This window comes from Bos taurus, chromosome 20 (genome assembly GCF_002263795.3).
Source record: "Bos taurus isolate L1 Dominette 01449 registration number 42190680 breed Hereford chromosome 20, ARS-UCD2.0, whole genome shotgun sequence".
NCBI lineage: Eukaryota > Metazoa > Chordata > Mammalia > Artiodactyla > Bovidae > Bos > Bos taurus.
Window position 1 is genome coordinate 62513819 of NC_037347.1, and position 12726 is coordinate 62526544.

At 49.8% G+C, this 12726-nt stretch overlaps 1 protein-coding gene across 1 annotated transcript in view; it reads left to right on the forward strand.

Moving 5' to 3' along the window:
- The first annotated feature begins 28 nt into the window (after window positions 1–28).
- Window positions 29–12726, forward strand: part of DAP (death associated protein) — a 66824-nt gene continuing 54126 nt past the window's right edge. Inside the window, 1 exon segment of the mRNA NM_001078058.2 lies at window positions 29–191. Coding sequence (NP_001071526.1) covers window positions 137–191 — 55 coding nt within the window. The 5' untranslated portion in view covers window positions 29–136.

Sequence of the window (12726 nt, forward strand, 5' to 3'; positions counted from 1 at the left end):
CCTCCCGGCGGCCGCGGTCAGCTAGCCTGTGCGCGACCCCGGAGCGCAACGCGCGCGCTTCTCGCTGTCGACGCGCTTCCCTCCTGGCCGCCCGAGCCCGCCGCCGCCTAAGTCCGTCCGAAACCGGCTTCGCACCATGTCTTCGCCTCCCGAGGGGAAGCTGGAGACGAAAGCTGGACATCCGCCCGCCGGTACGGACGCATTCCCACTTTCTCTCCTCTCGCGGGTCCGGAGGGCGGGCTCGAACCCGCGGGCATGGGGCGCGGGGCACGCGGGGTGTCGGGCGGGGAGGCGGCGGCCCGCCGGTCCGCTCGTGCGGTCTGAGGTAGACTCAGCCCCGCGCGGGCGACACCTGTTTACGCGAAAACATCGCAAGTCCGTGGGAGTTGCGTGCAGATTAGACTGACTTGAAAGAAGCCCTGCCGAACAATGTGTCCCCAAAAGTTTGTGCGGTGAATGCTTCCTTAGAATGCACAGATGCTTTAGAAAGGAAAACGAGGAGCCGAAACAATGACAAATCACAGAGTTCTCAGCGTCTTGGCGATGATTAATTGTAAGCTGACAGCATTACAAAAAAGAACCAAAGGAGTGGAAATCTTTTTTTTTTTTTTTTCCTTTCGTTAACCACTCAATATGACTTTTTTTCCCGCCCTCCAGTTTCTTTCTCATTCTGCTTTTCCTCAAAAGTGGTTTTGTTTTGTTTTGTTCTGCTTTTTGCTTCTATACATCCTAAACTTCTGAGACAAGGAAGTTAAATGCTGGAGTCTTTTTCTTCGAAAATGAGACTCTGAGCAGCCTTTATTTTCATATCGTCTCCTCCCCCTTTTGAGCACAGTTCCTGTTTGCTCTTTCGAATCTGCCCAAACGGGTCGATTGCTTTTTTCACCTCTCCTTTGAAATGACCATCAATCCATATGGACGGGCACTAAGGGAATCAGAGGTGACTGACTCCCAGTGGCTTCGGCGTGTGGGGTTTTTAGGGTCTTCATTCCACACGTTAGTGAAGAGTATCAATTCAGTCTGCTAGTAACAGAGGCCTGAGCCAAACATGGCTGCTTTCTGTGGAACATTTATGCCATCTTCTTGTTGAAGGAAAGATTTCCCCAATTTCTGCCTGCCGTCCCCACCATAGGGCACTAATTCTTTGTCTCTACTAATTCTTTGTCTCCACAGTGAATATAGCAGTTCCTTAACATATGTTGCATTCCAGCGTAGGTCATACTTTTCATTAGTGAAACAAGCTCTCAACAGCAAGACAGGCACCAGGAAAGAAAAATGGCTAACCGATGCATGGGGGTGGGGGTGTGAGAGGCATGGGATTGTAGAAAACAGTTCCACTGTAATGGAAAATAGATTTTGGGGACCTCTGTGTTGAATTAGTTTTAAGTTAAAAAAGAACTTCAAAGCGTTTCCTTTCATGATAACTCTGGCCTATAAGTCCTACCACTGCGGGTTCTTGCCCAGCTGCCTGATGACCTGGGCAGCCAGGCAGGAGGGAACACCTTCGTTTACACTGGTGACCCTCAGCCACACAGCCGCAGTCTGCTTGGGGCTCCCCTGTCCCCAGGGAGTGAGTAGCAGTAGAATGTCCGTGTTGGGACGATACCAAAGCAAAGTGGCAGTAATTGCATACAGAGACAGCCATATGGAGATCTTTAAGATCTGAGGAATAAACTGTTGCTATTAACTCCCTGGGAGAAATTTCACGAAGGACTCTGAGTTTTCTCTGAATTGTAAACAGCTAAGCTGTGTGAATCACGAATTAAGTATCTTATTTATGTCCAAGGAGAAGGGAGCCAATGTATTTGTGCTGGCATAGTGGTGAACTTGAGTTCTGAGTTTGAGGCTGGTCACTTCTCTAGGGCTCGGTTTTCCTAATCCGTGAAATGGGAGGTTTGTGCCAGATGGTCCCTGAGGAGATAGCAGGGCAGAGCTTCCTTTCTGCGCTTAATGTCACCATCTATAGGATTGGAGCCCAGGGACAGTCAGTGCCTCAGGTAAACTCCTCCAGTGACTTCAGGTTAGTGACTCTTTAAGGCTTTGAGACCCCAGTCCAGCAGGAGCCACTAAGGAAGCCGTCACTGTCATCCTGGCTTTCGCAAGGGTGGTCACACTTGGCCAGAGCTGGAGGAAGGGCCTGGCATTCTGGCCCAGGGGTGCAGGTTAGAAAGAGACCTTTTGTTGGTTGCAGTGTCTTGCCTCTCAGTTAGTACCGCACAGAGACCTCTGCGTGGAAGCCTTTTCTGGCAGAAAGGTCTGGGTGGTCTTGTTTACTCCAGCATGACCAGAGAACAGACAGTTCTGCAGAGTGAACGTTAAAAGAAAAAAAAACATCTACTATAATAAAGCGTAATCATCACGGATAGCCCAGAACCCAGTTCCTAAGTCAAAATAACAGCCTTGAAACATTGGAAACACTTTCATTAAGTGCTTAAGTTGGATGATAAAATCTTGTGCCTAAGTCTGCAATCAAAAACAATAAAATTCTCCTCCGTGACTCTCTTCATGTTCTTTTGTGTTTTCTCATTATTGTTCTCTGAACCAGGTACGCTTCTCTGCATCCCACAACCTCTACCTGTCTGCCTGTGCCCCTTGCTTCTGGGCCTGGGTCCCGTTGATGAGCAGGGCCTGGCTCTGTGATACCTAATAAATAGCTTGTGAGTTTCTCCACATCCTCTTACTGCCTCTCACTTCCTCCCTGGCACGCGAGGCCCACAACTTCCCTCCACTGCTGAGCTGTCTCCAGCGTGTCCTGGTGGTGCAAGCGGGACTCTCAGCCAGCTTAGGCAGCAGCAGCATCATGGAAATCGTAACTCATGTTTGCCGAGTGTTACAGGGCGTGGGGTGCTTCCCGGGTGGCACTAATGGAAAAGAACTCGCCTACTAGTGAAGGAGACGTAAGAGATGCAGGTTCCATCCCTGGGTCAGGAAGATCCCCTGGAGGAGGGTATGGCAACCCACTCCTGTACTCTTGCCTGGAGAATCCCATGGATGGAGGAGCCTGACAAGCTATGGTCCAGAGGGGTGCAAAGAGTCGGATAGGACTAAGTAACTTAGTATGTGTGCATGCTTAGGGTGTGGGGTATAGGGGAGAAAAATCACTTTCCCTTTATCTTTCTAGGTTTCTGGCTGAGATCCCCCTTATGATAAAGAACAGACTAATAAAGAAAAAGAAGCAGTTCAATAACATATATCTCTCCTGTATGCATAGCAGATGCTCAAGAAAAATGAGTGACTCCCAAGCCCCACCTTAAATACTAATGATAAAACATGCCCTAAAACATGCCCTGGAGAGGAGGTTCCCCTTGTGGGAGGGAGCCAGGAAATGCCTGGTAAGCCAGGGGAAGGTCGTTATGCAGAGTAGGATTCTCCTGTGACTTAGTCATCTTTCTCTTCCTGTTAGAAAAAGAGATACTTACACGTGGAGATCTCCCTTTGGAGTGTAAAAGTTCCCAGCAAGGGTGACTTCTCTGTATCCAGCTTTTCCTTGTGTGCTGTTTCTTAAATCAACTCAAAATCATACTTGCCCAAGAGTCAGGTTTTGGGGGTGGCAGCCTGCTCCCCTTCACCAGTTAGTTCTAAGTGCTTGGCACTAATGAACAGTCACCTTGCAGTTGGGATCAAGGGGACAATGCCGTTTTTAAACCTGGCCAAGCCCTCTGGAGTGTTGCCGACACCCCCAAGTCAGTGACTTCAGGGTGGCTCCCCTGGGCGGGGGGGCGGGGCTTTGCCTCCTGGAACCTCAGCTGCTGCTGCTGAACCTCAGCAGCCCTTCTCAAAGGGGCTCCATTCTTCACCAGGTCCTCCTTCCGGGACGTGAGGTTAACGAGGCTCCTAAAGAGACTCGGAGGAAGGGGACTGTGTGCATAAATACAGAGTCCACCCACTGAGTGCTGGTGGGCACTGCCTGGCATCCTGTGATGTGCTGGTGGCTGGGTCCTCTGTAAAAGTAGCCAAGTCTTCATGATTTGAGAGCTCGCCACTGCTCTCGGCGACCAAGTATTTGTGGAGAAATGAAATGAGATTGCTGCTTTTCTGGGAATTCTTGTAAATAACAGATGAACCGAGTGAGTGAGGTTCTGTTTCATCTAATAGCAGAACTCTGATCCCCAACAGAAGGGGGGACTCGGTGACAAGCCACACTGTGACTCACTCCTGCCAGTTTCCGTGGGTTTCTGGCAGTGGTGGGAATAACGTCTCTTCATAACATACGTTTTGCCAACCCTGGTCCCCTCCCATTTCCCCAGGGGACGCAGACTGTATGTCAGGAAAGTCCTCATAAATCTAGTACGTGATGGCTTGAAGTGTTACTAATCTTGTGTGTGGTTTCCTTTCGAGAGTAGACTTTATGTCCCTTCTAGAACTGAGTCAAATGGAAATACAAACACAATTCTATTCATTATAGTGGAAAAAAGACCACTTTGTTTTTCTTTAGTAACTTCAAAATAATTCAGTTCTCTGGTCTACTGATCATTCAGGATGCATTTAAAAGGTTGTGGGTGACACTTCCCCCTGAATTACCTCCCTTTGGAGGTTTCGTATTATCCAGGCCACTCTGTTGCTAGAAAGGCAAGACTGATTTGGTTTTTATTGTATTAGCCATGAAATCAAAGGTGTGCTAATCATGCCCCCCAGTGTGCTCAACCCAGTCACACTGATCAGCGCTTGAAGGTACAGGACAGAGGTGTCTGCCTTTGCTCCTGTGTGGGTGTGCTCTGTTGCTAAGACATGTCCGATGTCCGACTCTTTGCAACCCCGTGGACTGTAACGCGCTAGGCTCCTCTGTCTATGGAGTTTCCTAGGCAAGAATACTGGAGTGGGTTGCCATTTCTTCCTTCAGGGGATCTTCCCGACCCAGGGATAGAACCCACATCTCTTATGTCTCCTGCAATGGCAGGCAGGTTTTTTTTTTTACCACTAGTGCCAGTTGGGAAGCTCGCCTTTGCTCCTGAGATGCCAAGTAAAAAGAGAGACCCTTTTAGTCACGGCATTTTTTTGTTTTTTTCAAGAGCTTCCAGTTGGGGTGGACCAGGCACTTCTACGACGTGTTTAAGATTTCCCCTCTGTGCTCTGAGACTTTGGCTGACATGTGCCTCCTCCCCCTCACTTCTGTGAGTGTCCTGTTCAATTCATAAGATGCCTGCACACTCTTACTTGGTCTTGTGAATGGCCTCCCCTTCCCAGCTTCATAGACTCTTTTGTTTGTATAGGGACTATACACTTTTGTATCAGGTCCTGTATTAGTTACAGTTATATCAGCTGTATTACGTTGTATTCACTGTTGTAACAGACAGGTCCAAATCGCAGTGGCTGAACAAGTCAAGGTTTGCTTCTGTCTGGACTCCTCGGAGGGGACTGAGTGCAGGCTGAGGTGTGGGGGCCTGGAGATGCCACCTGCAAATGCCAGGTGTCACTGTATTAGTTTCCCGTGGCTGCTGTAGCAAAGGACGATAAACTTTGTTGTTTAAAAGAGCACCGCTCTATCGTCTTACAGTTCTGGAGGTGAGAAGTCCAAAATGAGTTTCACTGGACAGACATCAAGGCATTTGCAGGGCTGGTTCATCTGGCGGTTCCAGAGGAGAACCCCGTTTCTGCCGCTTCCACTTTCCAGACGCCCCCACGCTCCTGGGTGCACGGCCCCTTCCTCCACTGCAACAGTTGTTCCAGCCTTCCTCACAGTAGGCACGCTGATGCTCCTGTGTCACATTTCAGGTTCCCCTTGTGAACACAGTTGCCCAGCCACGTAATCTAGAATAGCCTTCTTATTTTGAGGTCAGCTGATTAACAACCTCAGTACCATCTGCAACTTTAATTCCTCCTTGCCAAGCATAGTCACAGGTGGGGGACTAGAGTGTGGCCAGCTTGGTGGGGAGGGGGACATTACCCTGCTTACCGCAGTCTATTTTCCCTGGAATCAGCCACGACCCAGGTAAATGGCCCCACTCACTGCAGGGAAGACTGGGGTTGTGGTCAGTGAACACTGTCGGGCTGCCTGTCCCCGAGAACCTCCAGGCAGGGATCTTGCTCTTCCCTGGGCTTTCTGAAACCAACCTCCCTGAACTCACAGTTTCCCCTGTGTCTGCCTCTCCCACTCCTCACCTTTGGACCAGTCACTGTCTGGCAGGTCTTGGCCCCGTCACCACACAAGCTGAGCACCGAAGAATTGATGCTTTTGAACTGTGGCCCTGGAGAAGACTCTTGAGAGTCCCTTGGACTGCAAGGAGATCCAACCAGTCCATCCTAAAGGAAATCAACCCTGAATATTCATCGGAAGGACTGAAGCTGAAACTCCAATATTTTGGCCGCCTGATGGGAAGAGGTGACTTCCTGGGAAAGACCCTGATGGAGGCCACGAGTTGAAGTAGCCAACAGAGGATGAGATGGTTGGATGGCATCACCGACTCAGTGGACATGAGTTTGAGTCAACTCCAGGAGATAGTGAAGGACAGGGGAGCCTGGTGTGCTGCAGTCCATGGCGCCATAGAGTCGGATAGGATTGAGCAACTGAACAACGACCAGGCACTCTGACCTCTGGGTCACAGCCGCAGGGGGATGGAGCCCGCACTGCGTGGAAGACCGAAGGCCTCTCTAGTCCCAGCCCACGCGCGAGGTCTCTGAACCTCACCCCACCTCTGGAGAGCGAGCAAGGTTCCTCCGTGTCAGTTAAGGGCCTTCCCACCCTAACACCTTTCGCCTCTGAGTGGAGAATAGCAGTTTCCCTTCTTTCATCCTCTGTTTTCTCAGAGAGGAAGCCATCAGGGGTGCAAGTTCAGCAATTTATCGGGGACTCATTTTTTCGGGCAAGCATCACCCGTTGTGGAAAGCCCCTGTGGGGACTGACTGAACGTGGCCGCGGGGCTGGGGAGCTCCCGGGGTCCCCTTAACTCAGAGCCGCTGCCCCTCTTTCTCCCACTCCTTGCGGCGCGCCCCTCGCTCAGGACGCCAGCCTCCCTGGATGGGCGTGGCTTCTTTGCTGGCCAAGGAGACCCCTCTCCGGGTGGGGCCCCTCCTCTTCGCGGAGAATGACCGCCTCCCTGTGCCTTGGTCCCACCCACTGTCCCCATCCCAGGGCCCAGTCTCGTGCCCACTTCGCTTTCCGGCCACAGCCCTGCTCTACCTGGGAGGATTTGGTTCACCCCTGATCTGCACCTTGGGCGTCTCTGGTTTGCTCGCCTTTTGTTCTCGCCGGAACAATTCTCAGAGCCTTTCCTGGCTTCTTTTTGGTGGGTTTGCTTTCCTTTGAATCACATTTCAATAGCACTTCCCTGCAAGAGCAAAGGGAAGCCTCTGCTCGGGGGTCCTGCCCTGCTGGTCCCCGGGGCTGGCCCCTCCCTGGCTCCGGGCGCTCTTACCGTCTCAAGCCCGCTGGGGACACCCTCCTCTTCACCCTGCCTGGCCTGCAGCTGTGGGTCTTCCTGGCCTGCTGTTGAGGGGATGGAGCCGTCTGTTGGGGACCCTTTCACAGCCAGGCACCCCTGCACCTGGGGGGGTGGGGGCTGCCCCGCCCCAGGGCTCACTGTCCTCGGTTGCTTCCTCCCCTGACAAAGGCCGAGGTTTCCTCCGCCCTCTTTGCTCTGTGGGCAGGAAAAGCTGCTTCACAGAGAGCTTTCCACATCAAAGCACTTTCTTCCTGGGCAGGTTGGGCCTAGAACCTGCCCGGAGGCATCTCTCTGAGGAGCACTGATGCTCTGTTTCCTGGAATGTTCAAGCAGGAAGAGGCCTGTGGGGTGAGATTAAGGGCACCGGCTACCTCTGCTCGCTGTGGCTTCCCCTCCTCCTGGGGTTGGGGTTGGGGGGTGATCTGCACCACAGGGTTAGGGTGAGGTGGGTGGGGTGGTAACTGGTCAGTGGTTAGAACCGGGCCTGGCACGTGGCCACCCAGTGGGAAGGGTTATCCAGGGTCCTCAACTCTTCCAAAAGCTTCCTTAGATGGTGATGGGCTGAGGACAGTCCTGGAGGTGGTCAGCTGCTGGGGCGGGGAGTCCCTCACCATGGAGGGTGCACGGCTCCCTCAACGATCTGGTGTTCAGGTCCTGCCACCCCCACTTCACACAGAGGAAACTGGGAGGAGGTGGTAAGCCACCAAGGACACACACACAGAGGGCTCTGAGCGCTGGGTGCTCAGTGTTAAAACAAACCTTAATAACAAACTTAACTAGCTTAATAACAAACCTAGACAGCATATTAAAAAGCAGAGATATTACTTTGCCAGCAAAGTCAAAACTATGGTTTTTCCAGTAATCATGTATGGATGTGAGAGTTGGACCATTAAGAAAGCTGAGTGCCAAAGAATTGATGCTTTTGAACTGTTGTGTTGGAGAAACTCTTGAGAGTCCCTTGGACTGCAAGGAGATCCAACCAGTCCATCCTAAAGGAGATCAGTCCTGAATATTCATTGGAAGGACTGATGTTGAAACTGAAACGCCAATCCTTTGGCCACCAGATGTGAGGAGCTGACTCATTGGAAAAGACTCTGATGCTGGGAAAGATTGAAGGCAGGAGGAGAAGGGGATGACAGAGGATGAGATGGTTGGATGGCATCACCAGCTGGATTGCATGAGTTTAAGCAAGCTCCAGGAGTTGGTGACGGACAGGAAAACCTGGTGTGCTGTAGTCCATGGGGTTGCAAAGAGTCAAACACGACTGAGCAACTGAAATGAATGAGAGTAGCCAGGAGTTGAGCATTTGTGGGAGTCAGGCCCTGATGGAGGTGTTCCATGTGGGCTCCCTCTTCAGTCCTCAGAAAACCTCTGGGGGTAGAGCATTGCCACCCTTTCTTCACAGATGGGACCCGGAGGCAGAGTGCCAGCAGCTTGCCTGGACACTCACAGACACACAAACACATGCACATGTAGAGCTGGCACTTGAACCTGGGGATCTGGCTCCCAGAATTCATAACTAAACCTTAACTTCTGCCCAGGATTCCTACCAAGAGGAAGCTTGTTATTCTTTACATTTGAAGCTCACATTTGAATAACAACCATCACAACAAAAGTCTGTTTTAGTTTTTACTACTGTCTCAGAAAAATACTTGCATTTGCAAATAATTCTGCAAAGATTTCTGCAGAAGTAACTCTTCCTTTGTTTTTCTGACCAATGAAGGGTCCTAGTGACAGTGATAAAACAATCGATAAATATATGCTGTCATATTTTTTGGCAGTCATGCAAGTTAAAATGAATCTGTCTCAGCCTTGAGTTATTATTATTGCCACTTTATTGCAGCATTAATCACCACCCATACTGTGAGAGACTGATGAAGTTAATTGTTTTTATAAACTGGATTAAATGAAGTGCTGAAATGGAGGTGTGGGTCTGGGAGTGTGTGCCTACTTCAAGAGAGGAGTGGACAGGCTCCCTGCGAGCTTCTCAAGACTTGATTATTTTGAACATCACCTTGACACTCATCATCTGTTCCTTTTGTAGTGAGTTGCACACCCTTTTTACTTTTAGCCAGTTGATAGAATACACCCGGGACTTACAGTGTCAAGGTGTTTTGTCTGCCAAGTTGAAATGATTCAGAGATTATTTTTAAATGGGCATCTGTATTACTTTGTGCAGGCTGCTATAACAAAATAGCACAGACTGGGTGGTTCCATCAACGGAAATTTATTTTCTCACGGTCGTGGAGCCCAGGAGTCCAAGATCAAGGTGCCAACAGGTGTAGTTTCTCCTGAGGCCTCTCTCCTTGGTTTGCAGATGGCCACCTTCCCTCTGTGTCCTCATGTAGCCTTTCCTCTGTGCACGTGTGTCCCGGGTGTCTCTTCCTCTTCTGATAAAAAGACCAGGCCTATCAGATTCGGGCCACCCTGTGTGTGTGTGAGTGTGTGACTCTGTGTGTGTGTGAGTATAAAGTCAGTCGTGTCCGACTCTCTATGACCCCATGGGCTGTAGCCCGCCAGGCTCCTCTGTCCATGGGATTCTCCAGGCAAGAATACTGGAGTGGGTTGCCATTCCTCTCTCCAGGGGATCTTCCCAACCCAGGGATCAAACCCACGTCTCTTATGTCTTCTGTATTGGTAGGTGGATTCTTTACCACTGCACCAGCTGGGAAGCCCTAGGGCCACCCTAACAGCCTCTTTTTCACTTGATTAGTTCTCTTTTTTTTAGCTGCACTAGGTCTTTGTTGCAGCATGCGGGCTTTCTCTAGTTGAGGTGCCTAGGCTTAGTTTTCCTGCAGCATGTGGGTTCTTAGTTCCTGAACCAGGATCAAACCCAGATCCCTTGCCTTGGAAGGCAGATTCTTAACCACTGGGCCACCAGGGAGGTCCCCTTAATCACCTCTTTAGAGGCCTGTCTCCACACCCAGTCAGGTCTAAAGTTCCAGAGATCAGGGCTTCAATGTACGAACTTGGGGAGGTCATAGTTCAACTCATAACAGCACCTTTGATCCATTTCTTATGGACATGGGATAGGATTGGGATAAGTGGGGCAGGAAAATGCTTTTTTTTTTTAATGTTTAATGGGACGATTCTAGCCTTATTGTTCAAACAAAAGCATTCATAATCTTACATTTCAAGAGAGTGGGTAAAGAATAACGTAAACATAATTGTAGAATTTTCAGTCTCCATTTCTTAAGGTTTGGCAGGCTTCATAACCCTGGAAATCTTGAGAAGCCACCTGAAAATGGTATTTTTGTTTTGTTTTTCTTCTTTAAATCTTAGCCCAAAGTGAGGGTGATCTCTAGGAGCAACACCCAAAGAAGAAACTAAATTGAGAACGGTTAGTCTGAGCCTTGGGCCCCCAAGAGGCAGGAAGTGACTTGGTGTCTCCTCTTCTTCCGATAAGAACACCAGTCGTGTTGGGCTTCCCTGGAGGCTCAGATGGTAAAGAATCTGCCTGCAATGCAGGAGACCTGGGTTCGATCCCTGGGTAGGGAAGATCCCCTGGAGAAGGAACGGCTACTCACTCCAGTATTCTGGCCTGGAGAATTCCACAGACAGAGGAGACTGGCAGGCTACAGTCCATGGGGTTGAAAAGAGTTGGACATGACCGAAGCGACTTTAACTCATGTTTAATTAGGCAACCTCCCCCCCTCCACAACACACACACAGCCTCATTTAGCTTAAGACCCCAGCTACAAGCTGGGTGCTCAGGAGCCAAACCCGTGGAGAAAGGGTGCAGGAAAGTGTCCAGCAGCACAGTGGGTTGGTGAGGAAGCTGGTGTGTTTCAGAATGGCCTCCAGATGGAGAACTGAGTCTCCTTGAGAATTTGTAACTGCAGATCTGCCTGTACATGGGCAGTCTGTTCAGATTTACACTTTGGTCTTTCCTGTCCTGAGAAATCAGATGTAAAAAGGATTTTCTGCTGCCCTTACCCTTGGTTTGACAGAAGCATGCATAGCATCTTTCCAAGGGGTGCTGCCTAGACCACCCCTGGAGGATCCCCACAGACAGAGGCTCACTGAAGACGGTCCCCCTAAATGAGCCAGATTCAGAAAAACGAACAGTGGGGGTGAGACTCCTGATGATAAAATAATTACATAGGACTCCCGGGTGGTACAGTGAATAGGAACCCACCTGCCAACGCAGGGGTCACTGGTTTGATCCCTGGTCCAGGAAGATTCCACATTCTGTGGAGCGACTGAGCCTGTGCCCCACAACTTCTGAGCCGAGCTCTGGAACCTGCGAAGAGCAACTCCTGAGCCCGTACTCCACATGAGAAGTCACCTCCGTGAGAAGCTTGTGAACCACAACTAGAGAGGTGCACAGCCCCAACTAGAGAAGCTTGTGAGCAGCAACTAAGACCCAGCACAATCAAAAGTTAAAACTAAAAAAATTAGGTATACAACCATAAGACAAGTATGCCTAGAATGATAAAATGTATAAAAGAATCAAAAACATGGGAAACAAGTAAAATGCTCTCAAATAAAGACCAGATGAATTCGAGGGGGGAAACGCTCTAGAAATGAAAAGATAAAATGATTGGAATCAAAATCAGTCAGGATAATTATTCCTACTTCAAAAAATTTCAGGATAAAATCAGATTTTTGAGAGAATTACTGGACAGGATTATACTTCTTTCTTAACAAATGGAATATCCACACTGAAAAGAAGTGGTGGTGGCAGCAGGGAGAATCTCGTCCCAAACCTAGGCCAGCAGACATGTCATTAAATGCAGTCTTTTATTTCTCATGCCTCTGCTTTACCTTCCTCTGAGCGAGTGCCTCTGGGTACCACTGGCCATGCTGCAGCCACCAGCAGCTTTCTGAATTCTCCCAGGGAAATTGAAAACTAGTAAACCTCGAGTGTATACGCCTCAAGGTGTCTCACATTCTCCTTCCTGTTTGCAGCATCACAAAGAAAGCAGTCCTGAGCTGTCATCAGCAGGGTCCAACTTAAATTTGGCTGTACCAACTCAATGGACATAAGTTTGAGCAAACTTCAGGAGATAGTGAAGGACAGGGAAGCCTGGCATGCTGTAGTCCGTGGGGTCACAAAGAGTCAGATGAGACTTAGCAACTGAACAGCAAGAACAACTTAATTTGAAACACTGGAAGAAGTGGCCTGACCAGCTGGCTGTACTTTGTGATCGAAGCAGGGCTGTGACAGAACATGGAGTGGCTGTCCTGGGGCAGAGGGGGAGGGGGTGTGGGTAGGTTGGGGGGTGGGTAGTGCTGTGAGCCCCACATACGAACCCTAGACAGTGAGCTCAGTTAGCAAAGTCTGCTTTCCATTAAGTGCTGGGAAGCTGCTGTGTACCTCTGTCTTAGTCTGTTTGGGCTGCTA